General features: G+C 40.8%; 2 protein-coding genes across 9 annotated transcripts in view; both read right to left on the reverse strand.

Moving 5' to 3' along the window:
* Positions 1-6,481: 6,481 nt before the first annotated feature.
* Positions 6,482-9,281, reverse strand: LOC112071548 (ras-related protein Rap-2a-like). Its single transcript, XM_024138995.2, has 2 exons — positions 8,065-9,281; positions 6,482-6,560 (listed from the first exon to the last, which is right to left on the reverse strand). Exons 1-2 carry the CDS (start codon positions 8,376-8,378, stop codon positions 6,482-6,484), a joined length of 393 nt encoding a protein of 130 aa, XP_023994763.1. The 5' UTR covers positions 8,379-9,281.
* Positions 9,282-9,731: 450 nt separating this feature from the next.
* The window catches only part of LOC112071547 (muscleblind-like protein 2a), a 43,794-nt gene continuing 33,495 nt past the window's right edge, over positions 9,732-20,030 (reverse strand). For 2 of the 8 annotated variants that reach the window (XM_024138993.2, XM_024138990.2), the window contains 4 exons: positions 19,654-19,807; positions 18,123-18,158; positions 16,796-16,890; positions 9,732-13,416 (listed from right to left, as the gene is read on the reverse strand). In XM_024138993.2, the coding sequence (XP_023994761.1) occupies positions 13,402-13,416; positions 16,796-16,890; positions 18,123-18,158; positions 19,654-19,807 (300 nt within the window). In that variant the 3' untranslated portion in view covers positions 9,732-13,401. Of the gene's footprint in view, positions 13,417-16,795; positions 16,931-18,122; positions 18,159-19,653; positions 19,808-20,030 lie in introns of all 8 variants that reach the window. The other 6 variants (XM_024138994.2, XM_024138991.2, XM_024138992.2 and 3 more) reach the window with 4 other exon arrangements.

Below are 20,030 nucleotides of genomic sequence, written 5' to 3' on the forward strand. Positions count from 1 at the left end.
ATAGGATAAATGTAGATTCAGCCTATTTATTTATAGCCACTATGCTGTATCCGTTACACAGAACCCAAACCGCGTGCGCCATCGTGCATAAATATATTTTGTCCCCCTACACCAAACGCGATCACGACATGCAGGTTAAAATATCAAAACAAACTCTGAACCAATTACATTAATTTGGGGACAGGTCGAAAAGCATTAAACATTTATGGCAATTTAGCTAGTTAGCTTGCACTTGCTAGCTAATATTTTCTATTTGGCTAGCTTGCTGTTACTAGCTAATTTGTCCTGGGATATAAACATTGAGTTGTTATTATACCTGAAATGCACAAGGTCCTCTACTCCTACAATTAATCCACACATAAAATGGTCAACCGGATCGTTTCTAGTCATCTCTACTCCTTCCAAGCTTTTTCATGGTGATTGGCATCTACACTTTCATAGTATTACCACGACAACAGGCAAAACATTTCGTCTTTCAATCACCCACGTGGGTATAACCAATGAGGAGATGGGAGAGGCAGGACTTGCAGCGGGATCTGCGCCAGAAATAGGAATGACTTCTATTTTAGCCCGTGGCAATGCAGACGCTCGTTGGCTCGCACGAGCAGTGTGGGTGCAATAATTGAATAACACAGATTTCTAAATTTATTTTGCAATGCTCGCGCACGCGTTGCGAGCGGTGTGGTCAGCCTATTAGGCTACAGGTGATAACGCTTACTGCTAATAGGATAGCCTACCTGATAATATGGACCAAAATGTACAAATCATTTAAACAAATCATTTTACCAACATGTTATTTTGCTCATTTCTGCAGGTGGAAATTATATTTTAGATGGTGTCAGTATGATTGTATTTTCACCCATTTTGTAGTAGAATGTCATTTTATGTCCCTAAACAAAGTGGACAGTCAACACCATCTGTGGATATGATGCTCATCTTTGTAGTGGTGCCGTCATCCGAGGCAACCATGGGAACAGCTAAGGGGGGTCATGGTCTGGACGCCCCAGCACAGAGAATCCCCAACGTAACCTCTACTGTGTAAACATTCACTGTAAACACACTGTTCAACTCCAGAGAACATGGTTCCCATGCTCTTCTCTTCAAACAAACACTGTATCACTGCTTAAGACGTGAGAGAGCTGCATGTTAGACAAGGGTCACCACAATCTCAGCGATACTCTATCCCACCAACCCTAAAGATTCAGATCAACTTTATTATCCCACCAGGGGGAAATTCATTTGGTCATGTGCTTAAAAAGACAGTACATAAAACATGAAAACACAGAAACTACACAAAAGAATGAATTCAAAGTGCTATAACTACACATGTACAGTGAAAGTGCAATATGCTGTATACTCGAGGGACCAACAGACTAAAAGAGACCGTATATCTATCTGTTTTAATTTTATTTTGTCTGGCTGCTGCTGTGACTGAATTTTGAGGGAAGGGGATGATTACTGTCCTGTAAAATGCATTCAAGTTTTAGGAGGATGAGTTATGTGTACAGATAGCTGGCTGATTCTTGATCTATACCAATTATCCTTCCTGCAGTCTTAATCAAGCGCTGAAGCTTGACTTGGTCTTGCACTCACATGTTCCCGAACACGCATATCAGACCAAAGGACAGCACTCTGCAGGACAGATTTATAGAACATTTGTAAGATATGGCAATCAACATGTAAATGGTTCAGTTTGCATTAGAAATAACATTCTATGTTGCAATTTCTTTATCTATGCAAAGTCACAGTCATTGAATTTCAGTTTGTCTATTTCGATTCCCAGATACTTATATGCGGTCACTCTATCGACTGATTCCCCATTGATCTTCGCAGGGATAGTGGAGTTTTGTTCCTTCTGAGATCCATATCCATCTCTTTTGTTTTCTTAATGTTTATTTCAAGAAAGTTATCTGCACACCACTGGAAGAATTTTGCAGTTTCTCTGTCAAAACCTTGAAGAGAGGCTTGGTCTGGGTGGAGGAAACATTTCTCTGTCAAAACCTTGAAGAGAGGCACTGGTCTGGGTGGAGGAAACGTTTCTCTGGCAAAACCTTGAAGAGAGGCTGGTCTGGGTGGAGGAAACATTTCTCTGTCAAAACCTTGAAGAGAGGCCTGGTCTGGGTGGAGGAAACGTTTCTCTGTCAAAACCTTGAAGAGAGGCCTGGTCTGGGTGGAGGAAACGTTTCTCTGTCAAAACCTTGAAGAGAGGCCTGGTCTGGGTGGAGGAAACGTCTCTGTCAAAACCTTGAAGAGAGGCTTGGTCTGGGTGAGGAAACATTTCTGTCAAAACCTTGAAGAGAGGCCTGGTCTGTGGAGGAAACGTTTCTCTGTCAAAAACCTTGAAAGAGAGCTTGGTCTGGGTGGAGGAAACATTTCTCTGTCAAAACCTTGAAGAGAGGCCTGGTCTGGGTGGAGGAAACGTTTCTGTCAAAACCTTGAAGAGAGGCTTGGTCTGGGTGGAGGAAACATTTTTATCTGTCAAAACCTTGAAGAGAGGCCTGGTCTGGGTGGAGGAAACGTTTCTCTGTCAAAACCTTGAAGAGAGGCTTGGTCTGGGTGGAGGAAATATTTATCTGTCAAAACCTTGAAGAGAGGCTTGGTCTGGGTGGAGGAAACATTTATCTGTCAAAACCTTGAAGAGAGGCTTGGTCTGGGTGGAGGTAACCCACAACAGCGGTGTCAACCTTGAGGGGCTCCCGTATTCACCGTTCTAGATGTAGAGATGGCGGAGTTAAACTTCACTTGTTGAGTACGGTTCACAAGGAAACTATTAATCCACTTGGTCAGTAGAGAGTTGACACCCAAATTCACCAGCTTATCCACCAGTGGGCGGGGTTGGATGGTGTTGAACGCGCTACTGAAGTCAATGAATACAATTTTCACTAGGCTATTTGCCTTTTCTAAATGTTGGAAGATATTGACCAGCATGACCAATAACGCATCATCAACACCCCTGGAGGCACAGTAGGCCAATTGGTTTGAGTCTAATTGGAATGAGAGACCAGACAGAATTCGTTTTTAGAATGATTTTTTTCACTACATTTCATAAGTACAGATGTCACGGCTACAGGGCGTAAACACATAGGACATAGGATGATCTGCAAAATAGAAATACTGTATGTCCTCGCTACACTTTACTGTTGTTATACCTGTGTAATAACACTACAATTACCCCAGTAACAACATTGTGTTACCATTTTGTAGTTGCTTAACAGAGTAGAACAGAGGTGTTACATAATTATAAGGTAATTACAAAGTCATAACATGTTGTTGATTCATTTATGATTACAGTGTGACTACACACTGTATATGGGCAACTGTCATGCAAAGGGTTGTTTTTTTGTCCATAAATGGGCATTGCCTTTGTTCCTGTGGGGCTGTGATGGGGTATTGGTGTGTCTTACAGTGGAATAATAAGTAGCCTGGATGCCTTAGGAAAGTGCAACCAGACTTGAGGAGAGACTCTGAGACAGTCCTTGGGTGTGTGTCTGACTCCACAAACTGCTGGCCCACACCTGATGCACGCACGCACGCACGCACGCACGCACGCACGCACGCACGCACGCACGCACGCACACACACACACTAGGGGATGATTCCCCGCCAGCCAGGCAGGCTCCCTCCCCTCACATATCTCTCCCTGTACTCACCTCTTTATGGGGAAACATGCTGACCTCATTCTTTCATCTAGTCAGGACAGGAATTGATGTGAATGGTTTTAAATGCAATTCAAACTCAGCGCGATCGTGAGCTTACTGAAAACAAAACAAACGCCAAGATATCCAGGAAGACTAACTCATAAATTGGTCATGGCAATTGTGACAGTAAATATTGGAGAAGGCAATTTCAGCCCCAGATAATGATATTTCTGAGTAATCAGATTACTTGAGACCACGTTGTTCATATGCAAAGACTGAGGGGACTGTAACATGCCAACGGAAGGGTGCAAATGAAAAGTTGAGGAGTAATTTAGTAGTTGTGTGTTGTTAACTTCTTATGGCTGCAATCCCGGTAATGGATCGATATGACAACAGCCAGTGAAAGTGCAGGGCGCCAAATTCAAAAAACAGAAATCTCATAATTAAAATTCCTCAGACATACATGTGTCTTATACCATTTTAAAGGTACTCTTGTTGTTAATCCCACCAAATTGTCCAATTTCAAATATGCTTTTCAGCGAAAGCACTACAAGCGATTATGTTAGGTCACACAAAACCACAATAAGCACAGCCATTTTTCCAGCGAAAGATAGCAGTCACAAAAAGCAGAAATATAGCTAAAATTAATCACTAACCTTTGATGATCTTCATCAGATGACACTCATRGGACTTCATGTTACACAATACATGCATGTTTTGTTTGATAAAGTTCATATTTCTATTAAAAAATCTGAGTTTACATTGGCACGTTACATTCACTAGTTCCAAAAACATCCAGTGATAGTGCATAGCCACATCGTTTCAACAGAAATACTCATCATAAATGTAGATGATAATACAAGTTATACACATGGAATTATAGATATACCTCTCCTTAATGCAACCGCTGTGTCAGATTTCAAAAAAACTTTACGGAAAAAGCAAACCATGCAATAATCTGAGACGGAGCTCAGAACAAGAGTCAAATTAGCCGCCATGTTGGAGTCAACAGAAACCAGAAATTACATGATAAATATTCCCTTACCTTTGATGATCTTCATCACAATGCACTCCCAGGAATCCCAGGTCCACAATAAATGCTTGATTTGTTCGATAATGTCCGTTATTTATGTCCAATTAGCTACTTTGGTTAGCGCGTTTGTTAAACAATTCCAAAGTCACAAAGCGCGTTCACTAAAACGTGACGAAATGTCCAAAAGTTCCGTAACAGTCAGTAGAAACATGTCAAACGATGTATTGAATCAATTTTTAGAATGTTGTTAGCATACATCTTGAATAACGTTCAAACCGGAGAATTACATTGACTTCAGTTGAGCGATGGAATGGAGCTGCCTCTCACGTGAACGCGCATGGTCAAAGCGTGGTCACCTCATGTAAGTGATTACTCATTCCTGTCTCATTCGGCCCCCCTTCACAGTAGAGTCATCAGACAAAGTTCTATTGACTGTTGACATCTAATGGAAGCCGTAGGAAGTGAAAACTCATCCATATCTCGCTGTAATTTCAATAGGAGCTTGGTTGAAAATCTACCAGCCTCAGAAAAAATCCAAACAGGAAGTGGAACCTTTGAATTATGTCTGTTATACTCACAGACATACTTCAAACAGTTTTAGAAACTTCAGAGTGTTTTCTATCCAATACTAATAATAATATGCATATTTTAGCAACTATGACTGAGGAGCAGGCCGTTTACTCTGGGCACGTCTGTGCACCTTTCATCCAAGCTACTCAATACTGCCCTTGCAGCCATAAGAAGTTAATCTAGTTCTCCATTGAAAGGCTTCTCGGTGGGCAGAGAGCCTCGTCTCTTTGTAGCTCATCAGACTCCTCCATTGAGAGGCTTCTCGGTGGGCAGAGAGCCTCGTCTCTTTGTAGCCATCATCAGACTCCTCCATTGAGAGGTTCTCGGTGGGCAGAGAGCCTCGTCTCTTTGTAGCTCATCAGACTCCTCCATTGAGAGGCTTCTCGGTGGGCAGAGAGCCTCGTCTCTTGTAGCTCATCAGACTCCTCCATTGAGAGGCTTCTCGGTGGGCAGAGAGCCTCGTCTCTTTGTAGCTATCAGACTCCTCCATTGAGAGGCTTCTCGGTGGGCAGAGAGCCTCGTCTCTTGTAGCTCATCAGACTCCTCCATTGAGAGGCTTCTCGGTGGGCAGAGAGCCTCGTCTCTTTGTAGCTCATCAGACTCCTCCATTGAGAGGCTTCTCGGTGGCAGAGAGCTCGTCTCCGTAGCTCATCAGACTCCTCCATGAGAGGCTTCTCGGTGGGCAGAAAGCCTTGTCTCTTTGTAGCTCATCAGACTCCTCCATTGAGAGGCTTCTCGGTGGGCAGAGAGCCTCGTCTCTTTGTAGCTCTCAAGACTCCTCCATTGAGAGGCTTCTCGGTGGGCAGAGAGCCTCGTCTCTTTGTAGCTCATCAGACTCCTCCATTGCAGAGGCTTCTCGGTGGGCAGAAGACTCGTCTCTTTGTAGCTCATCAACTCCTCCATTGAGAGGCTTTCTCGGTGGGCAGAAGCCTCGTCTCTTTGTAGCTCATCAGACTCCTCCATTGAGAAGCTTCTCGGTGGGCAGAGAGCCTCGTCTCTTTGTAGCTCATCAGACTCCTCCATGAGAGGCTTCTCGGTGGGCAGAGAGACTCGTCTCGTAGCTCATCAGACTCCTCCATTGAGAGGCTTCTGGTGGGCAGAGAGCTCGTCTCTTGTAGCTCATCAGACTCCATCCATTGGGGATCTTCGGTGGGCAGAGAGCCTCGTCTCTTTGTAGCTCATCAGACTCCTCCATTGAGAGGCTTCTCGGTGGGCAGAGAGACTCGTCTCTTGTAGCTCATCAGACTCCTCCACTGAGAGGCTTCTYGGTGGGCAGAGAGACTCGTCTCTTGTAGGTCATCAGACTCCCTCCGTTCACCCTGTCAGATACACTGACACCTACAATGAGTGATGCACCCAGCGCCACAGCTCAGTGCAGGCTGAATCCCCACTTCACACCAACTCTAGAAGAGGGAAACACCAACATGTGAATGTAGCCCAGGTTTGACGATACTATGGCATTCATATGGTGAGTGCATTTGTATAAGGTTTTAACCAGGTCTTGAGAGTGGATGACTCATTTCTTGTGTGACTGTAAGTCTGCCACAAATTAGGCCACTGCACACTCTGCCTTTATGAATTACTTTGCTAAGCTAAGGGATAACCGAGTCGTATATATAGCATGTCTCATTATTGTAGCATGATTATAAACATGTAAGGACAATGTAAGGACAATACATGCGGACACTAAAGATGGCCTGGAGCACCCATATAATGACAGTGCTGATCAGTGCTTTTCACACGCATGAGTCCTGCCTGTTCTGTTTCGTTCCTTCCAAACAGATTGCGTCACTAATTAAAAACATAACTTCCTCTCTTCAGAAACAGGCCCAGTGTGATCCTCCAAACGTTGTGACTCTTGCCATTTTGAGGGTCTGTTAGAATCAGGCCTCTGTCTCTCTCTGCAGAGCCACTGGAGCTGTGACTCCTGGGTATTCCAACTGTCTATTTCACTGGGGTTGCAGCATCCAGGCTCATCCAGCATACAGTTTTATGGACAGCCCATCAAACACACAGAGCAGACCTGCATTTGAGGTAGCCAGTCAGACAGACAGACAGAAAGCCCGCCAGCCAGACACTATCTCCACTGTAAATAAGTGCAGGGGAAACTGGTCTCAGATCTACTGATGGCCAGGGCCTGGTGTAGTTCAGTAGTACAGTAAAGTCTAACAGAGGAGAAATAACAGCATGGCCTTACTAAAATGGCTGTAGAGCTATAGGGGAAAAATAGAAGATGCCCAACCATATGCCTCCTACCATACAATATAAGACACAAACATGTCGTAAAAACTATGCTAAATAGGCTATATCATTTATATTGTTGAAGAACCCGGTTGAACTGCCTTCAGAGAGATGATAGGCTAGTGTTGTATGATACAGCGCCACTTGAAGAGATTACCCACTGGGCACATACTGGTTGAAACAATGCTGTTTCCGCATCATTTCAATGAAATTACGTTGAACCAACGTAGAATAGACGTTCAATTGACGTCTGTGCCCAATGGGTTTGCAGCAGTAGGCTATACCATGCTTCAATAGGCCAGAGTAGGCAGTGGTTCTGCGTGTTGTATCATCACAGGCCACATCCTCAAAAGTAGTGTCATTTTTGTGTCTACTCTGCACAAAGGTGCTCCTTCATAGATTGTGTAGTACCATTTGAGATATTAATTATGTTTTCTGTCAATGTGACAGATGAGTTGTCGGCTATCAGTGGGAAAATACAACCAGGCATTATCATTCATTTACATCTATGCATGTTTACAATGAGAAATAGGCCTACTGTAGGCCTTCCATATTACATGAATTTGATCCAAAACCACCCACCTTTTCACTCTGATGATCTGGTCCCTCATTGGTTTGATGTCTTGGAAGCTCTGCTGGTTGACAAGACTGTAGACCAGTATGAAGCCTTGGCCATTTTTGATGTAAAGGTCCCGCATGGATGCGAACTGTTCAGTACCAGCAGTGTCAAGAATCTCCAGAACAGAGGGTGAGGAATCCACCTCGATTTCTTTGCGGTAAAAATCCTCTATGGTCGGGTCGTATTTCTCAATAAAAGTCCCGGTGACAAACTGAACGGTGAGGGCGGATTTCCCGACCCCACCGCTGCCAAGGACCACCACTTTGTACTCGCGCATTGCTCCCTTGTTAGTTGATGATTTCAAGAGATTGTCGAAAGCTATCACTCTCCGCGAGACAGAGTAGAATATCCCCGCGCAAATGGCATTTATTCGTGTTCCATTTTGAACGGATATAAAAAATATTGCCTTCCTTACCACCGTTCAGCAATGGCAAATACAAAAGCAGAGCACAAAGCCTTGCTGACCGAAGATGGATTTCATTGTAGAAATTCCCCCAGGCATTCCAGACGTGACAATTTGCATCCAAACTATTGCAACTTCAAAATGTGCATTACAAGCTATCAAAACGCGGGACAATGTGAAACGTGCGGTTTTTCATCTGCTTCGCTTACCATTCTATGGATCATAAATACAAAACTTGCTCCAGCGAAGACATTGGAGAAAAAACAGGACGGCTCCTGATGATGGATTCTGCAAGAAGACTGTCGCGTATTAACTCAACAAATGTTGATAAATAAATCCTATTTTAAAAGTTAATAATACAAGCGTTCTTCTTTGATTATTTTCACCATCTCTTCCCGTTCCTTATGCGCTCACCAATACAATCCTGGCCGCCATACTCTCGGGTGGAGACCCACCGCCGCCGCGTAACCAACCAGTCTTCTCTCGGCTTCCGTACCAACGAAAAGGAAACGGGTCTTCGCCACTAGAAATATGTACCAAGAGCCCAATGGCTACCTTTATTTGCTGTAAACCTCACTCATGGCTATCTGAATGCCACACGGAAACGGCCAGTAAAATTCAAGGACTGTATTTCCGTTCATGTGTTCAATTTCTCATCATTCGGTAGCCAAGTGACATCCTCGGGGCGCTCATCCAATCACAGAAGCAGCTTGAGGATGTATATCCAAGACAAGGATTGTGCGCCTGGATGCTGTTGCGATGGTAACGCTACCAGCCGTGTACATGCATCAAAAAAGTAGCTGCGTTTCAAACAAACAGCAGTACAATGTGAAAGTGGAGGCTAGCAAAACACCATCTTGGACTAGACTGTATAGAGGACTATAAATAACTAGACAGTAGGATGTGGATGCATTTGGATAAGTCAATGTCTTTGTAATATCTGCAAAGTTGTGTTATCAGATGCAGATGTGCATAGACAGACTATTCGATACAAATGGCAACAATTTAGCATATTCATCCAAAAATACCCAATAATTCATGTTTTTTTTGTCATAGGAAATGGGATAAGACTAATAAACCTAACATGTACATTGAATTCCTGAGATAGAGCATTTCATTATTTGGGGCTTGTGAAACAATGTCCTCTGCTTATATAAAATACCCCAAATAAATAGGCTTATTATTTCCTATGTGAATCACCAAAACAAAGGAATCAGAAACTTGCCATTTACTTAAACTTTTATTTATTTTTTTAACATTAGATTTTACACAATTTAGCATTTACCAAAACTACTGTATATAACATAAATGAGCACAAATAAAACATTTAAAATTGCCACATGAACAGATTCAAAATTAGTAAGGGTTTTCCCCTCTGTTCTAGAGTACGGCACTACAGATGGAACCATATGTGAACCAGCACAGCAGTTTAAACATAACCCTGCAGTAACTGTAGCACCACCATTCAGAATGGCACCTGTCAGTTTTCTCATCATCAAGCTTTTCTCAGTGAAATATTTGACTGCACTCTTTACAATCTACCATTTTGACCTCAAAATGAAAATGTACTGTAGTGAGAATTAAAACAGCATATTTCACAAATTGCAATAAGACTAATTACAATCCTTATATTTAATGAGTCCTAACACATAACAACTTAAGAACAATACATCAAAAGGCAAGGCAAAGATCACTAATAAGCTAGTCTGCTCAGATCAGTTTACCAACTGTTCACAAAGTGCTAAGGAATCCTGTTACTATTGGGTCAGTAAAAGTGAACACATTCTGACTGTCCAACTCTTTTGATTGGGTGGTCTAAAATCTCAACTGACTTCCAGGTGCAGATTTATCTAGCTATAATAACATTCAAAACATTTAGCAAAAATCAAGTTGAAATTAACATTGAAATAAACATTTTCATAGAAACATTTTTTTTCTTGTGAAAGACGCTTTCGGTCAACAATTGACATAATTTAGGACAATCACTGCCACATTAGCCATACCCACGACTATATGTTTAACAAAAGTGCGTTTTTGAGTTTTCTCTCGTCTGTATGAGTCCAGGGACACTTTTTATCTGGTGGAATAGAACGATTAGAGCATGTATTAATGGGTATGTAAATGCCATGGGTAGGCTGTCAAATGCAAAATTAATATAGTACTGTGATACCAAGGCAACATGATAGTGAAAATATTGTTTTTGCCATAAAATAGGAAATGTTTAGATTCCGGCAATACAATCTAGTGTGTTGCAGTGCTCTAGAAAAGCGTAACAATTACATAATTTCCAAAAATACAGAGCTTCCGTAATTGCAACTTTAGGAGACAAATTAATATAGTTATGAAATGATACTGTACTACAATGAAAAGTACATTTACTTAAATGTTTATTTTTTGGTAGACTGTGACCTATACAATAAACTGTTTTTATACATAGTAAAAGCAATTCTACAACCTTGCTCGTACTGCAGTGTGTTGTCCTGTATAAGTGACAAGGCAGTGACAAGGATGAGATGTGGAAGCTTGCCATTGGTAGCTCCAACATTCCATCCCTGATCACAGACGGTTTTTCATAGGCTAACGTGACAGGACAGGTCCTTTGAGGAACCACCAGCAGAGCAAAGCTCAGCTTAATAAATTACATTCATTTTTAAATAGAATACAACATTAGTTATTGAACAATGTTAAACAAATAAAACTAAGTATATTCCATTTATTTCCATCAAACATTACATAAAAATTAACTTTTTTGAAAATGTTAAATTWAAAAAAAAAAGGTGATGAAAAGGACAAAGATGGTAAGGACATGCGTAAAGGAGACTTCACTGTTGATTGTCTGAATTGATCAAACATCATGGAAAAAATCTCCTTGAAACTGTTGAGATTTTTTTTTTTTTTTTTTACACCTACAGATTTCACTCACACACAAAATGAAAAGGGGAGAATGAAAGACTGGGTAACAGTTTGCACCTGTGTGAAGTTTTTAAATGTTATTTCAAGAGCAAATAAAACATACAAGTTTGAGCAAAAAGGTAAAATAATGGTACGTGTAGATAAAATGTAAATAGTTCAATATTTTTTCCTTTATTTTTGTCTTTTATATCCTTCTGTAAATAACTGGCTTCAGTAGTCTTCTATACCCTACTGTAAATAACAGGTATAGACTTTGCACTGGTGGATAAATCTGTCTTGTGTTTTGTAAGTGCTAGTTTTATAGACCAGTTTGTAAATACAATGAAGCTTTGACAATAACATATGTAGAGTTATATGAGTTTCATTACATTTGTAATGTGACCACGTCCTACCACTAAAACATGTATTGTGATACATTCTACTTGAAAGATGTTAGACTATGATATCAATGCAGTAAACGTGAGGATATGATAAAGACAGCTGTATAAAGAGAAGAATGAGTTAGCAACATAGAATTACGATACATATCCGGTTTTCTAATCTCATCTCCAATCACTTTTTTTAGTCGCAAAAAACGTTCAACTCATTAAGCATGAAGCTAAACCATGTTACATAATGAACCCTCACTGAACATCATGCCAAAGCAGTCATGTTCAGATCTGTCAGATATTGACATTTAAAATAAAATAAAAGTCAATGATCAAATGAAAAGTTAAAGCAGTAAAAACTAACCCACTGTACAAAGAGTACCAATGCACTGAATTCACATCACACAAAACAGGTGTTCATTTTCTTCCAGAAGTGATTATTGTGAGACTGTGGAGTGTTTTGAGAAATTGTGAGGGTTTTCTATTTAATGTGGAATATTTTTTCACACAGAGCCTTTTCAAGATGCATGTTATATACATTACTTTAGGCACTTCTACAGTTAGAATAAGACCAGATTAACAAGTGACCTCCCATCATGTGTAAGTAAGCCTTTTTAACAAAGATCACCACACGTACCTTTGTTTTAATGTCTGTGGCCTCGGAGTATAACTACCTAACCCTTTAAATGTCTAATAGCTCACCAAACTCTTACTCAGCCTTTCAGTTCTTCTAAGGTGGATTATTTTCAGCCCACCAAATCACTCTGCTAGGTCATTGGCACATCTGGTAGATGGTGTTTCTTGGATGAATGCTAAAATACTCAAGGCCCAATAGACATAACGCAAACAGTGCAGCGCAAACAGACACTTGGAACCAGTGATCGCTAGATTCATTATCAATTCTGGAATTAGTGGCTGATTATAATCACTGCCATTTGGCCACCATAAGGTAGAATTCAATGTTCTGCTATTATCATGTCTTATTCCTTCATCATAAAGGGACCAAGGCACACCGGGAGGGGGAGCAGTGATCCTATAATCAGAGAACAACCATCAGATAAACAACAGACTATCCCATCCTCTGTCACATTCATCCTTTACAAGAACAACAAGAGCACTCCTTCCGGCCTGATGCACAGGCCAAGTGTACATTTGTATATGGGGTAGTAAAAACAAGAGAGCTTTTCAACAGTCTGTGTTTTAAATAAAAGGAATCAAACACTTAGATGCACAATCATTTCTGCAAAAAAAAAAAAAAAAAAAAAAGTTTGATTTCGGTGAGTGTTGTGTAGTTTTAGCAAAACATTAAAAAGGTCATAAAAAAAGTAATTGTTGAATACCTTTACAATTACATTTTCAGAATCCCCAATCATGTGTGTATACATATAATAAAATCAGTCATTTACATATCAGTAATGGTAGTAGTCCTAGCAACACTGGTATATCATCAGTATATATATATATTTTACCATAGCTCAATGTTATACATTGCCTCTAATCTTCTTCTCAGCATGCAGGTTGCTGTAGTTCTCTTGTGGAGCAAATGTAGTATTTACAGACGGGCTGTTTGGGATCTCTAAGGGCAGCGTCTTGACACTCTGTTCCTTTCCTGTTAGTTACTTGAGGATGATCTGTTTTAGGAGCAGATTGAGACATCATGTTACCGATTGCCCTTAGGTCCAAGTAACAGTGCCAGTGAGTTTTTGGAAGATAAAAACAGTACTGATGCAGTTCTGTACAAGATTCATGGCAGGAAATGATGAAAGAAAAAGGGTTCTTATCTGCAGAAGTAGAACAGTAGCAAAACTGTGACCAGTATAATCAAACAATGCTGACGAAACAAAGAAAACCGTGGGTAAAATATACATTTAAATCCTGCATGTAAAACAAACATAATTCTGTTGAGTTGAGACATCTTTCAGATAAGATTCAGAGCTGAGGCAGTAGTCTACATACCCAGGTTATTGTAATAACATTGAAAATAAAAATAAAATAGACAACAAAAGCGCAAACTAAAATGTTGCAAATCTCAACAAAAACTAATTGAAATCAGAGAAAGTTTWAAAAAAGGATGTATAGCCTAGCTAGAGATTTTTTTTGTATATTCATTTTATTCAACTAGGCAAGTCAGTTAAGAACAAACTCTTATTTTCAATGACAGCCTACCCGCGCCAAACCCAGATGACTCTGTTCCAATTGTGCGCCGCCCCAATCACAGCCAGATGTGATGCAGCCTGGATTCGAACCAGGGACTGCAGTGACACCTCTTGCACTGAGATGCAGTGCCTTAGATAACTGTGCCACTCGGGAGACAGACACATACACTGAGTGAGTATACCAAACATTAGGAACACCTTGCTAATATTGGAATAGCACACATACACAATACATGTCTCTACTGTCTCAGGCTTTCTAATCCTTCTTTAACCCGTCTCCTCCCTTTCATCTACACTGATTGAAGTGGATTTAACAAGTGACATCAATAAGGGATCATAGCTTTCACCTGGATTCACGTGGTCAGTCTATGTCATGGAAAGAGCAGGTGTTCCTAATGTTTTATACATTCAGTGTATATTCCATGTTAACAACCTGGGTGAAATAAAATACCAAAACATCCAGCAGAATAAGCTTCAGGACAAGGCTGGTGGTTTGCAAGTATGTGTATGTTTTAATGTTCTCCCAGAATCTGACCTTCCCCAAGTGGAAGTGTCTAAAAGAGGCAACACAGGAAAGTCACAGGCGAATGTGACAGCCTTCTCACAAACACGTACACACACACACACACACACACACACACACACACACACACACACACACACACACACACACACACACACACACACACACACACTAGGGCTGGGCGGTATACCGTATTGTACTATATATCGGTATTGATGCAGGACCGGTTTGGGTTTTTACTTTACTTTCTATAACGGTATTTGAACGTTTGGTTTGTTAAATGGGATACGCTGTGTGTAACGTCCATTTTTATAGTTTACTTTCGCTACTCGAGTCATCTCTCTCCATACCAGTTTCCACACAGACCTAGCCCCCGCCCCCTGGTACTCAAGGAGCGCATTTGTTGTTGCTCGACCACGAGACACTTGCGTTCAGTCTTCATGGTCAATGCAGCACATGCAACACTGTTGATGACAACCAGTGGTGTAGCGATGCCTTGAGAAGTGGTATACTCTAATTTTGCCACAATTTTTGCCGAATGGCCCGTTCGGGCCAAGGAAAGGCACACCGTGTGAATCATTCTATGAGAAGCAGTGACATACACTCTGAATGATCTAAAATGATGAAGCCYATATTGGTCTTTCACAATCAGGCCAACCCAAGCTGTACTGTTCAGTAGGATAATAGTAGGCCTACTATTGAAACAGATAAACTGAGTCAGAAATTCACAGGTTCAGATTTTTACCCGAATTTTTTCAGATTTTCGTTTTCAAAGTCAGACCTTTTTTATTTTTTTTATTTATTTTTTAAGCAACAAAATGGTATATTCTAAGTCCATAACAATGCTTAAACCACATCAGGGAGACCACTTTTGCGGTCCAAGTAAAATCTAATACATTTTGATTTCTGAGAGTAGTTCCCCTTTAATTGAAGTGTGCAGGCACATAGCACTACTGTTTGATTAGCAGTGTTTCTCTAGCACATGAGATGGAGTTTGCAAAATGTATTTATACATCAAATCCCTCCACTACACTACTTTGATACGTATCAGTGGGGATTAAGAAGTGAGTATACGCAACGCCCACTGAAAAATAAGTGGGTATACCATCCACTAAACCACATCAAGGCTGTTTTCACTTTGCTTCTTAATATAAATCCACTAACATTCTATAACTACACTATTAGTTTGTGTTTCTTACCTCTTGAAACAACTAGTTTGTCTTTTCTTAGCAATTTGGGCCTAAATCTTGTTAGCCTGATAATACCGGTGATGGTGTACACCTAAATCAGCATGTTGTTTGTGCAACAGGAAGCATGAATATGTTCACTACATGAAGTAGCTAAGAGAATACATTCGATATGTAACCAAATAGTATAGGGTCCCCTAGGAAACACTGACCAACACGTTGGTTCCTACCCTGTCACAATAACTCCTCCCTGGCATTTTAATTAATTGTCATCTCAAACAACACTGTATTCAAAGTGCCCACTATTATATTCTAACTACAGAATTAGAATAGTCATTCTATTTCCATGATTTCAAAAGTTCACCCAAATGTTTTGCCCTAAATCACAAGTAAAATCACAATTGGAACATTGCCCATATCGTCCAGCCCATTGTGTGGAAATGATCTCAAATGAGTACAAGAAATGCAGAAATTTATGAAAATGTCAACAATTATTTTTGATTGACATTGAATTGAACTGTATCAAACAATCAGAATGGCTGAAAACCCATTCAAATCACTTAATAATGTATGTGTTGCCACCCTAGGGTCACGCACTATTCATGAAGCAAATTAACTTTTATTATTCAAAAACATAAAATTACCATCGAATACAGTCCGACTTAGAAAAAAAATACAGTGATATATTTTGTCCATAACGCCCAGCCCTCTCTCTCTCACACACACACACACACAAGTCCTTCTTGTGATAATAACAGCAAATTCTAAGCTTTAATTCATTCAATTGGTCTCTTTAGTCTGAGGGGCTAATTTAGGCTGGTTCAACCCATAGGCTTATCTATAGCTTATTTTTTTCTCTCTCACTTGACAGAATTATAGAAACACCTGCATTTAAAAAAAATCAATTGTCACTAAATAAAAAACTATTAAGGAAGTTCTGCAACGCACAACAAACTACTATTTGCAGATGAGAGCTCTCTAAGTGCTTTTTGTCATTACTATATTTAATACAGCATGTAGAATAATTCTAGTCAAGCTTGCTAATAAGCAAGGCAACAGGCAGGAGAGCCTTGATGATGTCATGACCAGCACTTATTCAGAGCTCAGGGATTCATGAAAGAAAGCTTTAGAAAAAGGAGCAAACCTGATTGGCTGGTGCCGTTGCTGCGTAGGGAACACTTGTGGCAGGAGTAGTTGCTGCAGAGACAGTAGCAGGCGTAGCACTGTACATCATGGGTACTTTTTCAGGAAGGGAACCATGGAAGCAATGAACAGGTAGCTGGAGCATTATGGTAACCATAGCAACGTTTAGTCTATTTCTTCTTCGCATGGTGAATACAGTACAACATCATCAGCAGCAAGCCATCATTAGGTTTTTATTTTAATGTAACCTTTATTTAACTTTTTTTTTTTTTAAATATATTTATTTTGTTTAACTAGGCAAGTCAGTTAAGAACAAATTCTTATTTACAATGACGGCCTCCCCCGGCCAAACCCTCCCCTAACCGGGACGACGCTGGGCCAATTGTGCGCCGCCCTATGGGACTCCCGATCACGGCCGGTTGTGATACAGCCCAGGATCAAACCCGGGTCTGTAGTGACGCCTCTAGCACTGCGATGCAGTGCCTTAGACCGCTGCGCCACTCAGGATCCCTAGGTTAGACCAGCAGATGGCATGCAATCACAGTGCAAAGGGTCATGCAATCATAGTGCAAAGGGTTATACAATCACAGTGCAAAGCAAGAAAGCATTGGAAAAATAATGGAGGAAAGCTGTTTTAAGTAACATGTCAGGAAATTTGTCAGGTATTTGTCTGATTCCCAGAGAAGACAATTTGAAACTAAATGCTTCCAATTACGACATGGAAAAATGATGTTTTGCTTATAGCATATATCCTCATTAGGATGGTATCTTCACTGCTGTGTTAGAAATAACTTCCCTTTTCATACAAATAGAGGAAAGCAATTTGATATGGAAAGACCAAGACATGTCCAATAAAATCTCTGGGAAACTGATCAAACTGATCCTAATCCACAGAGCAGTAAAGAACTATAAATATCAACCAGCAGCGCTCGTAACTGATGTCACATATTTTGAATACTTGTATTATCTACAACGGTATGATTATCACTGCAGAGAACAACAGACACAAAACAAATAAACTAAATAATCATAAGAAAAAAAGTAGGCCAATCAGTGATGGCGAAGAGTATAAAATAAAGGCCAGAGCTTTGTCACGGACATGGCTAACCGAGAAAAAAACTTGTTATAAATAGACTTTCCCACAGGTGATTTAAAAATGTACTGGTTCCTAACGTATATAAAACACCTTTACCCCCTGCCCCAGAGAATATTTATCCAAGAGAACATTGGAATAACAGGAAATTAATTTGAAACCAACAGAGAGAACATTCCACCCATATTCTCCAGTCATTAGAGGTGATATCAGAAAAAAGAAACAAGGGACCTACCAACGCCGGGAGCAGGAGACATGCAAAACACGGACCCTGTGTGATTTTGCAGTGGGAAGTGAGTAGAGGAAAATGAGGGAGAAAAAAAACAGGTTAGCTAGTTTTCAGCATGCTTTTACACATTCAAAAACCAAATACAAGTCAGACATTAACCCTTCAATGGAAACCAAGGGTTATTTAGCTTGGTGAGCATACACAGATACAAGCACATGACAACCGATGCGTGTTAGAAGTATGGTGTGTGGGTTTAAGTGTAGGGTGTAGATGAGACTTGCATAAGAAAATAGCTCCTGTCGACTGACATGGGAATCAGTGCTAGGGCAGCCAGGCAGTACAGTAGTTAATTTAGTAGCGCGATAAAGCATCTAACAAGAGTGCACAGTGKCTGTTACTGTTGATTATGGCTGTCAGAGGAAGGCCATGTTGAGAGAAAGAGCTAAGCTCATGATATAATTAAGCAGTAAGGCCCAAGGGGGTGTGGTATATATATGGCCAATATACCACGGCTAAGGGCTGTTCTTATGCACGACGCAAAGTGGAGTGGCCATATACCACCAACCCCCGAGGTGCCTTATTGCTATTATAAACTGGTTACCGACGTAATTAGAGAAGTAAAAATAAATGTTGTGTCATACCCGTGATATACCACGGCCGTCAGCCAAATCAGCATTCAGGGCTCGAACGACCCAGTTTATAATGGTATATAAATATAGGGTTCTACTTAGCCATGTACTTACTGTATCACAACAATGTAGGCCAATAGCCTGAATTTGATACATTTGATTAAAGCAGGTCTCCTTCAACCAACCTGGATGATGTCATCTGGACGCACTGATATATCTAACTGCCAGGACATTGAACTATTACGTATGTGACAGTGACATTGAATGTGCATCATTTGCAAATAATTAGCAGCTCAAATTACAAGGTGTTGCATTACTTCGTCATAGCTAGGAATGCAGAAAAACAAAGAAAGACACCTGACTCACAATGAACCACCTTAAATAGATATAACTACCAAATATTAGCAGTTGAGGAGTGAATTATAATTATAAAGTCCTCATTAGTCATAAAGGGACAGCTGGGCTGTGGAACCATGGATTATACTCAGACAGCTGGGCTGTGGAACCATGGATTAAACTCAGACAGCTGGGCTGTGGAACCATGGATTNATTATACTCAGACAGCTGGGCTGTGGAACCATGGATTATACTCAGACAGCTGGGCTGTGGAACCATGGATTAAACTCAGACAGCTGGGCTGTGGAGCCATGGATTAAACTCAGACAGCTGGGCTGTGGAACCATGGATTATACTCAGACAGCTGGGCTGTGGAGCCATGGATTATACTCAGACAGCTGGGCTGTGGAGCCATGGATTATACTCAGACAGCTGGGCTGTGGAGCCATGGATTATATTTAGAGAGCTGGATTAAATAAAATAGCTATCGATCATGGATTATACTCAGACAATTGGGCTGTGGAGCCATGGATCATCCTCAGAAAACTGGGCTGTGGAGCCATGGATCATACCTGTGGGATAGAACGCAGCTGTCTGCTGGAGCTGTGCATTGGCCAGAGCCTGCTGGTAGTGCAACATACTGGGGTTGAAGAAGGAGCTGGCCCCGTGGCTCTTCTCCAGTGCTTGTCTCTTTGGAAGGGGCTGCAGGCAGCCATAAGGGAATGCCTGCCGAGGACAAAGGACATGTTAACACAACACAGATAAAACACTTAACAGTAGCTCTCAAAAATCCACATGAGTTTTATACTGTATGTAAATAATATYACTGGCTGTGAGCTTTATACTGTATGTAAATAATATTACAATCATTGCCAAATGGTAGAGCAAAACTGTATACAACTATTAAATCACAAAATAAAGGTATTTATGATCAAATTAGTGAATGGCT

The sequence above is a fragment of the Salvelinus sp. IW2-2015 genome, unplaced genomic scaffold, assembly GCF_002910315.2.
Source record: "Salvelinus sp. IW2-2015 unplaced genomic scaffold, ASM291031v2 Un_scaffold1637, whole genome shotgun sequence".
Taxonomy (NCBI): domain Eukaryota; kingdom Metazoa; phylum Chordata; class Actinopteri; order Salmoniformes; family Salmonidae; genus Salvelinus; species Salvelinus sp. IW2-2015.